Below are 16,813 nucleotides of genomic sequence, written 5' to 3'. Positions count from 1 at the left end.
GCTGCTGAAAGCAGTGTGAATCTATCCATTTTGTTGTTGTTTTTAGTTTTGAGTCAACTTTGAGTTTGGAAGAGAACCTCCTTAGTCTGAGCCCCGCTTTGTATAGAGAGAGACACTGAGACCCAGAGCAGGGACTGAATTGCCTTCGGAACCAGAAAGCTTGAGGGGGGGCAGGGTGTGCTCCACCATGTGCTGCACTTCCGGCTCTGTAGCCCCCCACGCCCGGTGACCGTGGCTGGGCGTGCCCACACTCTGTCTGCAGTCCGGCCCCTTCTTGTGTCCTGTAGAATTTAAAGCTGGGCCTCTCTTCTCTGCCTGGGACACTCTCTACGTCCTGAATGCTTCTGCTCCTTCCCCAGAGGGAAGCAGAGCTGCTCTGGAGTTCCCAGGGTAGAGCCAGGTCCATTCCTACATCCTCCTGCACTCCATTCTCTCCCATGGGCAGAGACCTCGGCCGAGCCTTCCCTCCAGGCCAAGCAGCTGAAGCTGAAGAGAGCCAGACTGGCTGATGACCTCAACGAGAAGATTGCACAGAGGCCGGGCCCCATGGAGCTGGTTGAGAAGAACATTCTGCCTGTGGAGTCCAGCTTGAAAGAAGCCATCATTGGTGAGGAGGCCCCAGGCACCCTGTGTGAACGTGCAGGCCGGATGCAGGAGGAAGGGGCTCTGGGCTTCTTGCTGCTTGACTTCCTGCTTTGACTTGGGAAACGTTTAGGTGCAGAATGTGAGAGCCCAAGAAACAGGTAGTGTTAGCTTGGGACAGTGCCAGTGGCCTCAGGGATCATGTTGGAATAACTAACTAACAGAGGGGCCTCTGTCCCCCGTCTCCTCTGTACGCTCTCTCACTGAGTAGCTAGATGTCAGGATTGGTGTGTATGAACCTATGGAGATGCCAGGAATCAGAAGTCTGTTCCTTACTGTTTCTTTTTATTAGTGAAATCTCTCCTTGAAGTCCGGCACTTTCCACAGATACTTCACTCAACAAATATTGATTGATCTGAGAGGTGTGCCAGGTGCTAGGACACAGCCCCACGAAGCAGAGCAAGCCCCTTGCCCTTATTGAACTCCCACCTAGGAGCAGGTTCAGGCAGGTAAATAGCTAGCGGCCGGACAGAGGCAGCAGCTGTGCTGGACGGAGCCCCAGCTGCTCTGGGCACACAGAGGAGGGTCCCCGTCCCGGCTCTGCCAGGGGGGTGGTTTGGGAGAGGAGACGGCCAAGACTGGGGCTGCGGGATGAGTCGGAGTTGAAGTACATACGGGGAGAGAGGCACTACGAGCTCCAGGGAGGGAGAGCCTCGCAGGGCGAGGAGCAGCCTGGGCGTGGAGCTGGAAGGACAGAGGAGGTGGGCAGAGTCCGGGACATGCCAGGGCCTTGTGTGCCCCAGGCAGGTGTTCGGACCTGATTCCTTTAGATTTTGGTCATTGTTAGTGCAGGCATGTCTTCTTGGCTACAGTGGGCCTAAGACCTGGTCCTGCCCCTGGGAGGTTGACATGAGGCTCACCTGCTCCCTCCATCATAAGGAGTTAGATCTGGGCGGGGTACCAGGGGGGAACCACAGACCCCAGCACAGGCCAAGTTGGGCCATGAGCCCTGGGTCAGAGGAGACTTTGGTTTCCAGAGCCTCTGTGCTGCAGACAGCAGTTCGACAGGGTAGGAGGAGCCCCTTTGCCAGTTGGTGCTGATAGCCCTCTTAGTCCCCCGCTTTGCCCTGGCATTCATCCCACCTCATCTCCATGTTCCCCTACCCCGATCCTCACCGGATTCCACAGCAGCCCCTAATGTCAGGCCTGTGTTTAGGCCCAGGTCAGTTCTGGACTCTCCAGCCACCCAAAATGTGAGAGTCAGCATGGTGCCAGGCCCTGTGTGAAGTCGTGCAGTTTACAAAGATGAACAAAATATGATGCTGCCCTCTAAGAATGCAGTACGATCAGAGAAGACTGACGTAGGAACAAGCGATTTCTGAGTCTGGCTCCCGGTCAGATGCCAGCGCTGTGTAGTGAGAAGGCCACGGTCCTGTGACATAGGAGCTGAGTCACCGGCCTCACAGGACAGGCTGCAGGCCCACAGGCAATAATGGATATAAAGGGCCCGGTGGTCTTGGGTGTCTCGGGAGACGCACAGAAGGGCTGCTGCCGTCAGCAGTCTCGTTCGTTACAGACCAGGACGGGCGCTGCGGTGACGACGTGGGGGTGATGGTGTGTCAGGTACAGTGCGAGCCGGGCCAGCACAGGCTTCTCTCAGAGACGGGCCTGGTGGGGAGGCCCGGAGAAGTATCACAGACAGTAGGGCACACATGGGGTCCACTTTGCCCAACGGAGAAGGTCCAGAAGGACATTCCAGGCACAGGGGGCCGTGTGGGCAGTGGCCTGGAGGTGTGGCAGAGCACAGCTGGTTTGAGGATGGGGAGGTAGTGTAGTTCGGTAAGCAGGTAATAACCACCAGTGACCTGAGAGAAAGGAGCATTTGCCAGAAAAAGCCAGATCATGGGGGTTGGGGAATGAGTAGGTGGTAAAGAAGTGTTGACAGCAGATGCAGACCATTTGTTCAAGAAGTGAGTGGGGAAGGAAGAAAGAGGGAGGTGGTGGGCTGCAAAGGAGTTTTAGGCTGGGAGAAATGCAGCTTTGTGGCTGAGAGGAAGGAGTCAGAGGAAGAGCTAGGTCCTGGGAGGGGAGAGACTCCGGCCACGTCTGAGGAGAAGGAGGAGGAGGAGGCGAAGCTGGGTGTGGAGAGTGTGGGGAGGGGGCCGCGGTGGTCCTGAGCCCTGATAAAGGTGGGGGCGCGACAGGGGCTTTGCAGAGGCTGACCACCCGCTGTCTTCCCCACACACTCCCTATGGCCACTCACAGCACACCGCTGCCCTCCCCTCCAGGCCACCCACCCCCAGTTGATCTCTAAGATTCATGTCAAGACCCCTCCTCCAAGAAGTCTTCCCTGAGCGTCTCCACAGAGTCTGTGTTGTCCTTGAGCAGAGGGGACTGGACCAAAATCAGAGGGCAGGGACCCTGGCCCGCCCTGCTCATTGGGCTTCTCCAGCGTGGCCAGCCCCTGGTTCCTGTTGGACTGCCCTCGGGATGAGCCAGAGCGCCTCCATCCTGGATTCCTCCCTTTGCGTGCTGGGTGCCGGGTGGCTGCCATCCCGTGGCCTGTCTCCTTGCTGGGAGGAAGAGCTGCTGGGAGAAGTCTAGATGTGTCAGAGGCCTGGAGTACACGGCAGTAATTGAGCTCATTCCCCCCGTGCACCGTGTGCGCGGCCCCTGCCAGGACAGAGGGGAGGGGGCGTAGGAGCCGGCCCAGCAGTGAGCATTACTGGCTCCCGCACCACTGTTCGCTCGCGGATGTTCGAGCTCAAGTGTGTCCTTCCCTGGTCCCAGGGGAGGAGAGAGCCTCAGCTCGTGGCCCTGGAGAGGAAGAGTCTGCTGGGAGAGTTCCTGGTTTGTTCTTGTTCCCTATTGGCGGTCTTCCCACCACCGCAGATTTCCCCAGGCACGCCCCACAGCTCACCTCTGCCGTGACCCCCGCCTCCGTTCCTCCCGTGTGAACAGCAGACCCCGGCAGAACCTCTTCCCCCAGCAGTGCCGAGCGGGTGGTTGGGACGTGAATTTTTTGAAATACCCTATTTGTCTTTCCTTCCTTTTGTGTCCTGGGATTTCCACACTAGGGCCCTGGTGCTCCCGCTCCTCCCTCCCGACCTGGCCGCAGCCAGGACCCTGGCCATGCGGCCGGGCAGGGCACTTCGAGCCAGCGGGGTGGATTTTCTCCTGGTGGCTGCTGCTGCCAGCTCTTGGGTCTCTGGGAGTCGCAGGCCACTAAAAGGTTATACGTCCACTCTGAGTAGGTGCACCTTTTCCAGAAGCCCTTAGCCTGTCCCTGCCTTCCAGGGGGTCGAGACAGCCCAGTGAGGAGCTGCATTCTCAGGCTGTTTGTCCCTTTGAGCCTTCATTGCAGGGGCCACAAGCCTCTGGGGGAAGAGGAGAGTTTTGTGCCACCAGAGGATGGACATGAAGTGCTTTAAACAGCAGGGAAACATCTAGATGAGACGGAGGAGGCTACAGGCTGCAGGGAGGGAGCGTGGAACTTGACTCTGAGCACTGGACACAGTGTAGAGTCAAAGGCAAGGGAGCACTGTAACAGCAGAGTAGCTAGCACTCTTCTGCCTTTGTGTCCGGGTCGTGATGATGAACTTTCCTGGAGCTCTTTCGGACCCAGAAGGCAGGTCAGCTGCTGGGCTTTCTCCTGTCTGCCTCGCTGGGCTGGAGGTCGGGGCGCAGGCACCTCTCTCCATTTGTGGGGGCTGGAGGTGGAGTCTTACGCCGGCTTTGACTTTCAGTGGGCCAGGTGAATTACCCGAAAGTAGCGGACAGCTCTTCCTTTGATGAGGACAGCAGTGACGCCTTATCCCCTGAGCAGCCTGCCAGCCATGAATCCCAGGGCTCGGTGCCGTCACCCTTGGAAGCCCGAGTCGGCGAGCCACTGCCTAGTGCCACCTCTGTGTCCCCCACTCAGGTGAGCTTGGCCCTCCGGATGCTTTCCCCACTCCCCAAGGGCCCCACACTTGCTGGAGCTGTCCAGAGTGAGGTCTCACCTGGGCCAGGGGGGACTGGGAAGCCGAGGGTGTTGCCCTGCTAGGTCCCGAGCCGGCTGCTTGAGCCCCAGAGATGTCGGCAGTGGGCCCCACTTCAGCTGCCTTGGCCAGCCCGCTGCCGAGCTGGGGCTGCCTCCCAGCGGGATCCCTGAGGCCCCCTGGCCAGCCCCTGCGTCCACGCAGACCCGCCTGCTTCCCCCTCATTCAGTTCGTGACCTGTTCACTGCTCTCTGTGGCTCCGTGTTCCAGTTCCCTCCGCCCTGCCTCCCGGGGGCCGTTCCTCGCACGTAGTGCTGCTGCTGGAGGAGAAGCCCTTCCTCTGGGCAGGGAAGGGCTGAGATGCACCACCGCCTGATATGGCCGTGCCCCCCGCCTTTCTCAGGTTGTGTCTCAACTCCCGTTGGGCCCGGATTCCGGAGAAACACTTTTCCTGGCCGAGCAGCCTCCTCTGCCTCCCAGCCTCACCAACGGAACCACAGCCCCAGTGGCCAAGCCCACTCCGACGCTCATTAAGGTACAGGTCCGCAGCCGACTGCCTCCCTCCCCTTCCCGGGCCCCTCCGAGCCCTGCTGTGATTTCGTCCCAGTGGGGGGACAGCTGCAGGGAGTGGGGTGCATATCTCTTCCCCCTGGTCAGGGGCCAACAGAGTTCCTCCTCTCCGTGAGCGCTGGCTGTCACACCCACAAGCGCCGCTCGCTGAGTGCAGTGGGCCGGGGTCTGGACGGGCTCTTCCTGGCTCTTATTCCACCCTCCCCCATGAAAACACACTCAGCACAACCCCGTGAGGCAGTCATAGTCTATTCTGTGAGTGACAAAACTGAGAAGTGAAAGGATGGACTCGAGGTCACACATGGGCCGTTTTGGGCATTTTCTTTTTTTTAAGGGTTTATTTTGAGTAATCTCTACACCCAACATGGAGCCTGAACTTTGAACTCCAAGGTCAAGACTGAGCCAGCAGGTGCCCCTGGGCATTTTTTATTCTCTTCTAAGGCCTGACCTAACATACGTGAGGGGCAGGGCTTACCACCAGCCCCTGAGATGCCCATCTTTGTGGGGGGGACACTGTTTTGGGCGCTGAGGTGAATTACGTGTAGTAGCACCAAGAGCCAGTGCCCGGCCCCCCCCCCCCCCAAGGGTCTCGGGGACTTAGCCTCCTGCCTCCAGGGTCTCGGGGACTTAGCCCCCAACCGCCTGCCCACTGCCGCCTCCACACCTGTGGCCCTGCTCCTGCTGCGAGGCTTCCCTTCCTTCCTGCCCCACCTGCTTCTCGGTCTCACTCATCCTTTTGTCTAATCGTCTCCCTCCCGCCCCCGCCCCCCCAGCCATCCCGGTTCCCCTTCCCTTGCTGGAGCCAAGCCCTCGCTGTGCCTCTGGCTGCTACCTGTGGGGGGGGGGGGGCGCTCCCTGGTGCCCTCCTGAGTGGCGCCCCCGCCCCCGCCCCCAGGTCTTCCCTGTTGGCACCATCTCTGCGGGGCCGTGAGGCCCTGCTGCTGGCAGGGAAGTTCAAGTTTTGTGGCTTCCCTGTCCCAGAGGAGGCGCTGAGCCACTCCTCCTGGGGTCCCAGTGCCCAGGCCTTCCTTCATCGGGGCACCTCTCTTGGCCTCTGTGGTGTGTTCCTGGTTGGCCACAGATGTCAGAGTGTTTCCCCCCAAAATCCTTCCTCAGATCTGCTCCTCATCACACAACTGGTGCCTTTCTTTGACCACTACACGTCCGAAGGATAGTTTAAATATATCCGTGTACCCTTCCTCTTTTCCGGGTAATGCCTCAGCCTTTGCAGGCTGGCTCCCCAAGCCCCGCGCGCACTGACCGCAGGCCTGTGTGGAGGGCAGGCGCTCCGTCAGCCAGCTGTCGTGTTCACTCTTTGCTCCAGGTCACGGTCACGTCTGCATTCCCTGATCTTTCTCTCCAGGCTAGAGGCTCTCTTGAGTAAGCAGGGCTGTGCACAGCCCGCCCCGCCGCCCCCCGCCCCGGCCAGCCGTGCCCTCCCTCCCGGGCGCGCTTGTGCGTGCTGACGAGGCCGCTGCTAGTGGAGGAGCGTGGAACTGGGCAGGGTGGAGGACGTGGGGGCGGGGGGGCCTTCTGAGAAGCCCAACACTGCCCCCTGATGGCGCCCCCATCTGCTGTGCCCTCAGCAAAGCCAACCCAAGTCTGCCAGTGAGAAGTCACAGCGCAGCAAGAAAGCCAAGGAGCTGAAGCCAAAGGTGAAGAAGCTCAAGTATCACCAGTACATCCCCCCGGACCAAAAGCAGGACAAGGGGGCGCCTCCCATGGACTCCTCCTACGCCAAGATCTTGCAGCAGCAGCAGCTCTTCCTCCAGCTCCAGATCCTCAACCAGCAGCAGCAGCAGCACTATAACTACCAGACCATCCTGCCTGCCCCGCCGAAGTAGGAGCCCGCCGCCGCCCGCCCTGCCCGTCCCGCCCAGAGGCGCCCTCCTCGGCCGATGCCAGGCCTGGCTGGGTGAACCCCAGATCTTTAAGGACCCTTTGGTCTGAGTCCTCCTGCCCCATGCCCATCTCTGCCCCGAGGGTGATGCTGGCCAGGTGCTCATGTCTACCTTTTCTTCTCCTCAGGCCCGCAGGTGAGGCCCCGGGAAGCGGTGGGGTCCCCCCAACACGCAGCCTCTCCACGACCAGTAGCGGCTCCAGCTCGGGCGCTCCCGGGCCCAGTGGGCTGGCGCGTCAGAACAGCACCCCGCTGACTGGCAAGCCGGGAGCCCTGCCTGCCAACCTGGATGACATGAAGGTAGGTGGGCGCCCCCTTCCCACTGGAGCCACTGCCGGCCCCCCCTCCCACGGGGGGCTGGCCTAGCGTTCATCTGTAGGGAGAGCAGCCAGCGCGAGCCCCACGGCCTTGGAAGGTGGAGCCGAGCTCCAGACTCTGGTCTCCTCCAGCAGAGGCCCCTGGAACCTGCTGCAAGGCTTGCGTGGCCCTGGTCATCCATGGCACCTGCCTTGTCATCCTAGTCATAACCATTAACTACAGCAGCCAGCGTCTGTCTGGGGCCTCGGGGCCTACCGACCCCTTTACACAATTTCTCTTCCTTGGCCCTTGCTGTGCAGCATGAGGCTTAAGGACGAGCAGGCGGAGGTGTTGAGGGCAGAGAGGCTTGCCTGAGGTCTCAGAGCTGGCTGGTGGTAGAGTCAGGATTCAGACTTGGGGCTGTCCACTTCAACTCCCCAACCTTTTCCACTTTGTCTGCTAACGCTGCCACTGAATTTGCTGCATCTGCTTGGGAAAGAGTGGCCCATGCTTGGGGCACAGACCCTGCTCATGTCCTGGAGTCTTGGAAGGTGGGTCATGTCCGGGGCGTGGTCTGTTTCTTCTGCCCCAATCGGAAGATGGAACAGATCAAATTCTCCCTGGAGAGTTTGTGCTCAGGAGCAGACTGGCCCCTCCTGAGTCAGGATCCGACCCCAGCAAGACGCAGCCCTTGTGCGGGTAGCTGGGTACAGGCATCAGAGTCCATCAGACCTGGCGTTAACGTCTAGCTCTGGTGCTCACTAGTGGTGACCTTGAAGTTACTTTACTTTTGTGAGCTCAATTTTCTCATCTGTAAAATCAATCCAGTTGATTCAATTAAGTATTTAAGTCATTGAGCACCAGGGCTGGGGACACCTGAGAGCATCTCATGCCCAGACGGGAGGGGAAAGAGTATTTTAACCAGGCCTCTTGTGTGGTGAGGATGGGGAAAGGGAGGAGGCCGGGCTCACGGCACACACGTCCCACCCTCCAGGGCTGTGGGAAGGTCAGGGGCTCGTGGATCTGAAGGACCAGTGGGACCCAGATGGTTGAAGCCTAATGAATGAAGAGCTCATCCTTCCCACCTCCCCGACTGCCCTCTTACCTAGACCCCGTTCTCTCTGTCGCCCTGCCCCACCCCTGACTCTCGGCCCCCTTGCAGGTGGCAGAGCTGAAGCAGGAGCTAAAGCTGCGGTCGCTGCCCGTCTCAGGCACCAAGACAGACCTGATCGAGCGTCTGCGTGCATACCAAGAACAAGTCAGCCCTGCCCCAGGAGCCCCCAAGGGCCCTGCTGCCCCCTCCATCCTGCCCAAGGCTGGGGAGGTAGTGGTCGCCTTCCCGGCTGCCCGGCTAAGCACGGGGCCTGCCCTGGTGGCAGCAGGCCTGGCCCCAGCTGAGGTGGTGGTGGCCACAGTGACCAGTAACGGAGTGGTGACATTTGGCAGCACGGGCTCCACACCCCCCGTGTCTCCCACCCCCTCAGAGCGTTCACTGCTCAGCACGGGCGATGAGAACTCCACACCCGGGGACACCTTTGGCGAGATGGTGACATCGCCACTGACCCAGCTCACCCTGCAGGCCTCGCCATTACAGATCCTTGTGAAGGAAGAGGGCCCCCGGGCCGGGTCCTGCTGCCTGAGCCCTGGGGTACGGGCTGAGCTCGAGGGGCGTGACAAGGACCAGATGCTGCAGGAAAAGGACAAGCAAATCGAAGAGCTGACCCGCATGCTGCGCCAGAAACAGCAGCTCGTGGAGTGGCTGAGGTTGCAGCTGGAGCAAGAGAAGCGGGCCCAGCAGCCGGCCCCGGCCCCCCTCGGCACCCCAGTCAAGCAGGAAAACAGCTTCTCCAGCTGCCAGCTGAGCCGGCAGCCCCCGGGTCCTGCTCACCCCTTCAGCCCCAGCCTGGCGGCCCCCACTGCCCACCACGCAGACACTCGTCCCCTGGTGCCCCCGGCCGTGGTAGTGAAGCAGGAAGCCGCGCTGCCGGAGCCTGAGCCAGCCCCCGCTCCCCAGCTGCTTCTGGGCCCCCAGGGCCCCAGCCTCATCAAGGGGGTCACGCCTCCCACCCTCATCACTGACTCCACAGGGACCCACCTTGTCCTCACCGTGACCAATAAGAATGCAGACAGCCCCAGCCTGGCCAGCGGGAGCCCCGAGCAGGTACCTGGGTGTGGGAGGGGCTGGGGCCGCGGGAGAGCGTGAGGAGACTAAGGGTGACAGTCCGTTTACCAGGCACCCCCACAGCTGGGCAGGTTGTGCTTGCTTCTTTTAAACTTCCACTCAGTCCTCTGAAACGAGGGATGGCCATCCCTATGTCACTGAGGGGAGGTACTAGGACTTGGGAAGATTAAGAGAGCTGCCGAAGACCCCACAGCCCTGAGGGTGGAGCTGTCAGGGACCGCCCATCTCTGTACCCGGGCGGAGGGCCCCCCTGAGCAGCCCGCACCCAGGCCTGCCTCTGCTCCATGGGGGTGGGACAGGCCCCGGTGAGGGTCGGGGAAGCCCCCTACCTGGGAGAGGTCAGCCGTGCCCCCCACCCCCAAGCCGTCATGGGCAGCTGGCTCCCTGCCGGGGCCACCCTCACGGCCCAGACCCTCCAGCCAGCCTGGTCCACAGGTGAGGCTGCTTTAGGCTTTGTGTGGCCTCTCAGCCCTGCAGAGCTCGGGGCTGGAGGAGGGGACAGTGGGCAGTGACAGGAACTGGGCCCCTCAGGATGGGAGACCAGGGCCCCTGAGCAGCCTCCGGCAGAAAGGGAGGCGACGGGAATCGCCCAGAGCCCCACCCTCTGCAGCGTCAGAGGTCAGGCAGGGCCTCCCCAGTCCCCTATTCCTTCTTCCCCGGTGGCTTCCGTGCGAGCTTCCTAAAAGCCAGTGCGGCAGGTTGTCCTGTGTCCCAGAAGGTAGGCTCCTCCTGCCTTGCCTTCCTGGAATGTGCTGGGCCTGGCCTGCTTCCCTCATCCCAACCACCGGTCCTCTTACCGTTCTGTCCAGCCCTTGTCCCAGCCTGGTTCTCCAGCCCCTGGCCCACCAGCCCAGATGGACCTAGAGCACCCATCACAGCCCCTCTTTGGGACCCCTACTTCTCTGCTGAAGAAGGAGCCGCCTGGCTATGAGGAAGCCGTGAGCCAGCAGCCCAGACAGCAGGTGAAGAAGGTAGACTGGGGCCCGGCCAGGGTGGGCGTCTGCCTGGGCTGCTGGGCTGGACTCCCACAGTCCCCCCGACCAAGCCAACTGGAAAATAGGGGCAGAGGAGGCCTTGCAGGGCCGGGGAGGTGGCCGGGGGGGGGGGGTGTGGATGGAGGGGGCATTATGGGCAGACTGGCCGGAGCTTGGCCTGACAGAGGAGTGAGCTCTGGGAGCCTGAGCCCAGGCCGGTGGGCTCTGCAGGTCTGGCTGCCAACTCAAGGGTGGAAGGAAGGGGTTCTGCCCTGAGCTAGGCTGCAGGCCTCCTCCTGCTCTAGATTTTCATTTTTTTTTTCCCCCTATTTGTCCTACAGGAGAATGGTTCCTCCAGCCAGCAGATGGATGACCTGTTTGACATTCTTATTCAGAGTGGAGGTAAAGCCCAGACTCCTGAGCTGACTCCCCCACCAACCTCCTCCTTGCCCCATAGGTTGTGTTCAGCCCTGGGGTGCTTGATTTACTGATTTTTGTTTCGTTACGGAACGCTTAGGGGGCTGACGGGCCTTGTAGTTTGGATGTAGCAACAGCTGAGACGTATACCGTCTCCAGGGCTTGGGCAAGGACACCGGTCAGGGGGGCAGCCTCAAGCAGTGATTGCTTTACCCAGCACCCACTGCGTGGTGGGCATGGTCGCCGCAGCCTGGGGTGCAGTGATGAACGAAACAGAGATGTTCACCTTTGCACAGTCTAGTGTGAGGAGATGAATGAATAGTAGATTGTATTGTGGGAGGAGTAAATATTACGGAAAGCTGGGGAGGGTCTCAGGTGTGTGGGGGCATTTGGGTTGACCTTGTTGGGCTCCCTGGGGGCACCTGTGGGACCAGGCGTGCTGGGGGGGCGGTGTGGGCACAGGAGGGAGAGGAGTTGCAGGTCGGGGCAGATCGCGAGGCCTCATGGGCGCACGGCGGAAGGGCTCGGACTCTGGGCGAAGTTCAGTGGAGGGTTGTTCCAGCTGGAAGGGCAGGAGCTGGGAGGCCGCTGTGGGAGTCCAGGGGGCCCGGGCCAGCCTGTGGCAGGGAGGTGGAGAAGGACCCGAGTCTCGGTGTATTTTAGAGAGCCAGTCGATTTCCTTATGGATTAGGCATGTGTGTGGCAAGACAATAGGACGACAGCCATGGATGTTACCAAGGGTTCGGCCTGAGTGACCCAGATGCAGCTGCAAGACTGCCGGGGGGAGCCCCAGGGGGTGCGTTGGGGATGCGTCCGTGCAGCCTCAGGCTGGTATGTCCTGAGACAGCCAAGCAGGGGCGTCACCTGAAGGCAGGCAGGGGATTGTTGGCATCTAGATGGACATTTGGAGCCATGAGATTGGGTGAGCAGAGAGGAGGATGAGGCATAGTCCAGGGGCACGAGCAGATGATGCTCAGCAGTGGGCAGAGTGGGAGGGTGCCCTCAAGACCATGAAGTCCTAAAGTCCAGGGCTGTCACTGGGCGGCCAGGGGAGACCGTGACCAAGATCTGGTCACAGGGTTAGCATTGTGGTTGGCTGCTGGTGACCTCAGCCGGGGTGCTGCCGTGGGACCATGGGCAAGGGCCCGGGGGGTGTAGGAGCCAGCAAGTCCGGATAGCTCTCTGCAGAGGGTTTCCTGCAAAGTGAGCAAGGAGCCAGCCTGTTTGCATGCTGGTGGCGGAGGTCCCTGAGTGCGGGGGGCGCAGGGCAGGTGAGGGGGGCTCAGCGTCAGGTAGGAGCTGGGGGAGTTCCCTGATGGCAGCAGCCAAGAAGGCAGGGTGTGTGGAAGTTCTCTGAGCGCTTTACTGATGGCGGTAGGGAGAGGGTTAGCAAGATGGTACAGGTTAAGCGAGAGTTCAGCCGTGGAATCGTACACTTTAAAATGGTGACTTTTATGGGCACCTGGCTGGTTCAGTCCATGGAACATGTGACTCTTGACCTTGGGGTTGTGAGTTCGAACCCCGTGTAGGGTGTAGGGATCATTTTTTTAAAAAAAAATTTTAAGTAAATAAAATGGTGGATTTTATCTCAAAAAGAAACCCCGCAGAGTGTAAGAGCTGATGTTACCCTCAAGGTCAGATTCTGACCTTAGTGAGGCTCTGTGGATTCTGGAGTCTGGCGTCTGAGGCACATTTCTAAGAAGCACAGGGGGCACTGAGGCTACTGGGCTGGGCAGTGCTCGCAGGCCGTCGGAGAGGCTGGTCTGGAGCTCGGGAGAGGGGCCTGGGCGCAGATTTGGGGAGTTCCTGGGGTCCAGACAGGAACCCAAACTGGGAGGGCTCAGGCTTCCTGGAAAAAGAGATGATGCCAGAAGCAGAGAAGGAGTAGGCCAGGCCTTGAGCGCTAGCAGTGAAGACATGGCAGAGAAAGGGAGCTGGGGGGTGCTGTCCGTCTGCCCCCCGAGGAACACAGAACTGGCCAGAGAGGTGGCACAGATGCCCCGGGAAGGCATTTGAATGGGGGTGGGCATCTGGGGAGACCGAGCTTGGTGAGATGGGCAGGCGTGTCAGGCTGGGACGGGAGGAGAGCGGGAGTGCCAGGGAGCAAGCCTGGTTGGTTTCTGCATATATTTTTTTTTTATTGTGGTTAAATACACACAAAATTTGCCATTCTGATAATTTTAAAATGTATAAATTCAGTAGCATTAAATACATTCAGTGTTGTGCAGCCATCACCACCATCCGTCTGTAGAATGTTTTCATCGTCCTGGACTGACACTTGGGTCCTGGTAGGCAGGAACTCCCTCCCCCAGCCCCGGGGAACCTCTGTTCTACTCTGTGCTCTGAATTTGCCTGCTCTAGGGACCTCATACCAGTGCAATCTTCTAGTACCTGTCCTTTGGTTTCTGGCTTACTTCACATAGCACAGTGCCCTCAAGGTTCATCCGTGTTGTAGCCGGTCATCAGTTTCCTGCCTTTTAATGGCCGCGTGAGATCCCACTGTAGGGACAGAATACCTTGTGCCGATCTGCTCACCCACGAGGGACACTTGAGCGGACTTAGGCTGTTGTACGTAATGGTGCTGTGAGCGCTGGCGTACTTGCATCTGCTGGGATCCCTGCACGTCTTCCACAGCGGCTGCACCTTGTTTGTTCCCACCAGCCGTGCACAAAGGCTCCCATCTCTATATCCTCACCAACACTTATTACTAGCCATCCTACTGGGTGTGAGGTGGTGTTCCTTTGTGGGTTTGATTTGCATTTCCCTAAAGACTAATGAGGTTGAGCATCTTTTCTTGTCCTTACGGGTCATTTGCAGATCTTTTATTGGAGAAATGGTGGAGTCCTTTGCCCTTTTTCCCTGTTGGGTTTTGTTGTTAAGTTGGAGCTCTTTAGTCTGGATGTGAACCATCAGATCCAAGGGGTGCGGACATTTCCTCCCACTCTGGGTTGTCTTTGCTCTTGATGGTGTCCTTTGGTACACAAATTTAAAATTTTTTATATGATCTAGTTAATGTATTTTTATTGTTGTTTGTGTTTTTGGTGCAACCAAGAAATCATTACCGAATCCAGTGACGATTTCCCCATTTTTCCCTAAGAGTTCTGTGGTTTCAGCTCCCAAATTTAGGTCTTTGACCTATTTGGAGTTAACTTTTTGTATGTGGTGTGAAGTAGGGCCAGCCTCAGGTCCTTTTCAGGCCTGGTTCCTGACATTCATTCACTTTGTTGTTTGCCAGAAATCTCAGCAGATTTCAAGGAGCCACCACCTTCCCTACCAGAGAAAGAGAAGCCCCCCTCGATGGCAACTTGCGGGTCACCCCTGGCCACGCCGTCCCCGCCCTCTGCTGAGCTCCCCCAGGTGCCGCCGCCTCCCTCGGGCTCTCCCGTCCTCCCTGGGCGCCTAGAGGACTTCCTGGAGAGCAGCACAGGACTGCCCCTGCTGACGGGCGGGCATGAGGGGCCAGAACCCCTCTCCCTCATCGACGACCTCCACAGCCAGATGCTGAGCAGCTCTGCCATCCTGGACCACCCCCCCTCACCCATGGACACCTCGGAATTGCACTTTGCCCCTGAGCCCAGCGGTGTAGGCCTGGACCTGGCTGATGGCCACCTGGACAGCATGGACTGGCTGGAGCTGTCATCGGGCGGCCCCGTGCTCAGCCTGGCCCCACTCAGCACCACTGCGCCCAGCCTCTTCTCCACGGACTTCCTCGACGGTCACGACTTGCAGCTCCACTGGGATTCCTGCTTGTAGCTCTCAGGCTGCAGGGACGGGACAGGAGGGGCTGGAAGCCGGGGAGCCTTGGTAACTCCTGGGAGCTCCGTGCGCTCAGCCCGATCCCACCTCCATGTGGTCATGAGTCCTGACAATCACAGGCCCTGCTTTCCCCTCCCTGGGAGGCTGGAGCAGGCCCTGCTGCCACCTGGCTCAGGCTCACCAAGGAGAGAAGCCGCCCAGGAGCAGCTGTGGTCTCAGCCTAGAGTTCAGGAGGCCTGGACAGGCCAGAGCCATTCTATTGACCTCCTTTTGTGAGGTCGGAGGTGCAGTCTGGCTGCAGTTTGCTCAGGCAGGCGAGGCCCAGGGCGGATCTCCTTCCTTCTCTCCCCCTCGCCGCGCCCCCCACCCCCCGCCCCCGTGATGCCAACCCCAGGGTCCCAGGCTTCCTGGGAGAGGAGCCCCTTGCCATTTTAGTGTCTTGGTGTTGTGTAACCTTTAGTGGCTGGTGGCAAACGGTTTCTGTACAGGTGTACATATCGCTGTATCTCTATCGCCACACATACGTATACATCTATTTTGGGGGCTGGGAGGTGGCTTTGCGCTCCCTCCCATTCTGTGCACAATATAGAAGGGCCTGGAGACCACCGCTCCTGGGGTTGGATGCAGCCCACCTCGGCCCCGTCACGCGTGTTTGACATGTAGACACCCTGCCACAGCCTGTGCCCTGCTCCGTACTAGTGCCGCGAGGGCAGAGGTGCTTCCCGGCCACCCCCCCCACATTCCGTCCCGCTGCCTCACTGCAGCCGCGGTGGCCCTGGGACAGGAGGGGTGTCAGCCCCTCTTGGCCTGGGGCCCAGCCTCCCTTCTGACCTGTCACTGTTGTTAACGGGATTAGGGATGGAGTCACCAGACCAGTGCTGGGACAGAGGTCGGGAAGCTGTGTGGACTTTTTAAAATAAAAACAAAAACACTGATTTTGGTCCATTTTTGTTCAGTCCCTGGAGGAGGCGGGTGGTAGGGCTGGGTCCTAGCTTTCTAGACCATGCCAGAAAGGACAGAACCTTGTGGCCCTGGCTGGACAGAAGACGGGAGTTTCCCAAGGACACAATTTATTGACAAGCCAAAGAGCCTGTGGCCCCCCCCTCCCCTTCCTGAGCACAAACGGACAGAACAGAGATGGCGCCCCACCTCCTCACGAGGTTTTGGCTGGTACAAACTGTGAAACTGGGGCCCGGGCAGGGCACTCCCCTCGGCACCGGGACAAGCCGGCTCAGCCCCACCTTCTGCTCCTGCCGCCCACTGTCCTCTAGTGACATCCTGGGTGTTCCAGGTGGTGTCCCCGTTCACCGTGCCGCCTGGCCAGAGCTCCAGTGTCGCTTTCCCTTGACGCCCCCCGCAGCTTGGAATGGGCCCGGGCCACCTCAGACCCCATCCCCAAGCCTGGCCAGGACTGTGCTGTTCTCTGAGGAAGGGGCTGCTCGGTAGCCAGCAGGTTGGGGGAGGCCTGGCCTGACGGGGCCGCTGGAGGAAGAGCATCACCCGTCTATGTCCCAGCTGAAGAGGTGGTGCTTCACTAGCATGTCCTGAACACCCTCCTTCAGTGGCTTCTTCTCCTGCACATGGGGACAGCCTCTGTCACGGGCGGCACAGCGGGGGGTGCAGGATCACACGGCAAGGAAGCCCGAGGTGGCAGGGGCCAGAGCGGCTCGTGGACCGCGTGATGCTGGCACTCGGGGTCCCCACAGGCCCTGCCCGAGCCGCCCACCCCAGGCCGTCCCCACGGCGGGAAGGCGGGCCGCAGGGCCGAGAGCCAAGCCCAACCACGCACCTCTCTCTTCACAGGAAGTTCCCAGTCCTGGGAGAGGCTGAAGGCGAAGCAGCAGAGGACGCTGGAGGTGAGGAAGGGAGCGGTCAGCTCTGCCCGCGCCGACCCCACCCCGGGCCCCCGGGCAGGCGACTCACCGGAGCTCGCACTTGATCTGGACCCAGCCAGGGCTGCGCAGGAAGGACCAGGGCTGGTACCACTTCTCCACAGTAGGCAGGCTGGAGCAGAGCACCTCGAGCCACAGGTGCAGGACCTGCTCGCTGGGGACAGGCGGGGAGGAGTGGGCGCCTCTCCCCGCCGTGGGGGGCAGCCAGCGTCTGCACAGCGGCCTAGCTCCGCTCCTCCCCACGGGGAGGCACTCGGGCCCAC

General features: G+C 60.2%; 2 protein-coding genes across 8 annotated transcripts in view; one reads left to right on the top strand and one right to left on the bottom strand.

Annotated features, from left to right (window-relative positions):
* Positions 1-15,073, top strand: part of MRTFA (myocardin related transcription factor A) — a 213,197-nt gene extending 198,124 nt beyond the window's left edge. For all 4 annotated transcript variants that reach the window (XM_032416716.1, XM_032416718.1, XM_032416717.1 and 1 more), the window contains 9 exons: positions 446-607; positions 4,329-4,504; positions 4,966-5,097; positions 6,719-6,972; positions 7,161-7,332; positions 8,492-9,490; positions 10,321-10,482; positions 10,827-10,887; positions 14,138-15,073. In XM_032416716.1, the coding sequence (XP_032272607.1) occupies positions 446-607; positions 4,329-4,504; positions 4,966-5,097; positions 6,719-6,972; positions 7,161-7,332; positions 8,492-9,490; positions 10,321-10,482; positions 10,827-10,887; positions 14,138-14,655 (2,636 nt within the window). In that variant the 3' untranslated portion in view covers positions 14,656-15,073. The remainder of the gene's footprint in view (positions 1-445; positions 608-4,328; positions 4,505-4,965; positions 5,098-6,718; positions 6,973-7,160; positions 7,333-8,491; positions 9,491-10,320; positions 10,483-10,826; positions 10,888-14,137) is intronic.
* A 550-nt stretch (positions 15,074-15,623) lies between these two features.
* SGSM3 (small G protein signaling modulator 3) overlaps positions 15,624-16,813 on the bottom strand; it is a 47,286-nt gene continuing 46,096 nt past the window's right edge. For all 4 annotated transcript variants that reach the window (XM_032416720.1, XM_032416722.1, XM_032416723.1 and 1 more), the window contains 3 exons: positions 16,582-16,704; positions 16,448-16,508; positions 15,624-16,232 (listed from right to left, as the gene is read on the bottom strand). In XM_032416720.1, the coding sequence (XP_032272611.1) occupies positions 16,155-16,232; positions 16,448-16,508; positions 16,582-16,704 (262 nt within the window). In that variant the 3' untranslated portion in view covers positions 15,624-16,154. The remainder of the gene's footprint in view (positions 16,233-16,447; positions 16,509-16,581; positions 16,705-16,813) is intronic.

Source organism: Phoca vitulina, unplaced genomic scaffold (genome assembly GCF_004348235.1).
Source record: "Phoca vitulina isolate PV1807 unplaced genomic scaffold, GSC_HSeal_1.0 scaffold19, whole genome shotgun sequence".
NCBI lineage: Eukaryota > Metazoa > Chordata > Mammalia > Carnivora > Phocidae > Phoca > Phoca vitulina.
The sequence above is the reverse complement of the archived record's forward strand: the minus strand, read 5'-3'. Positions and strand labels throughout refer to the sequence as shown.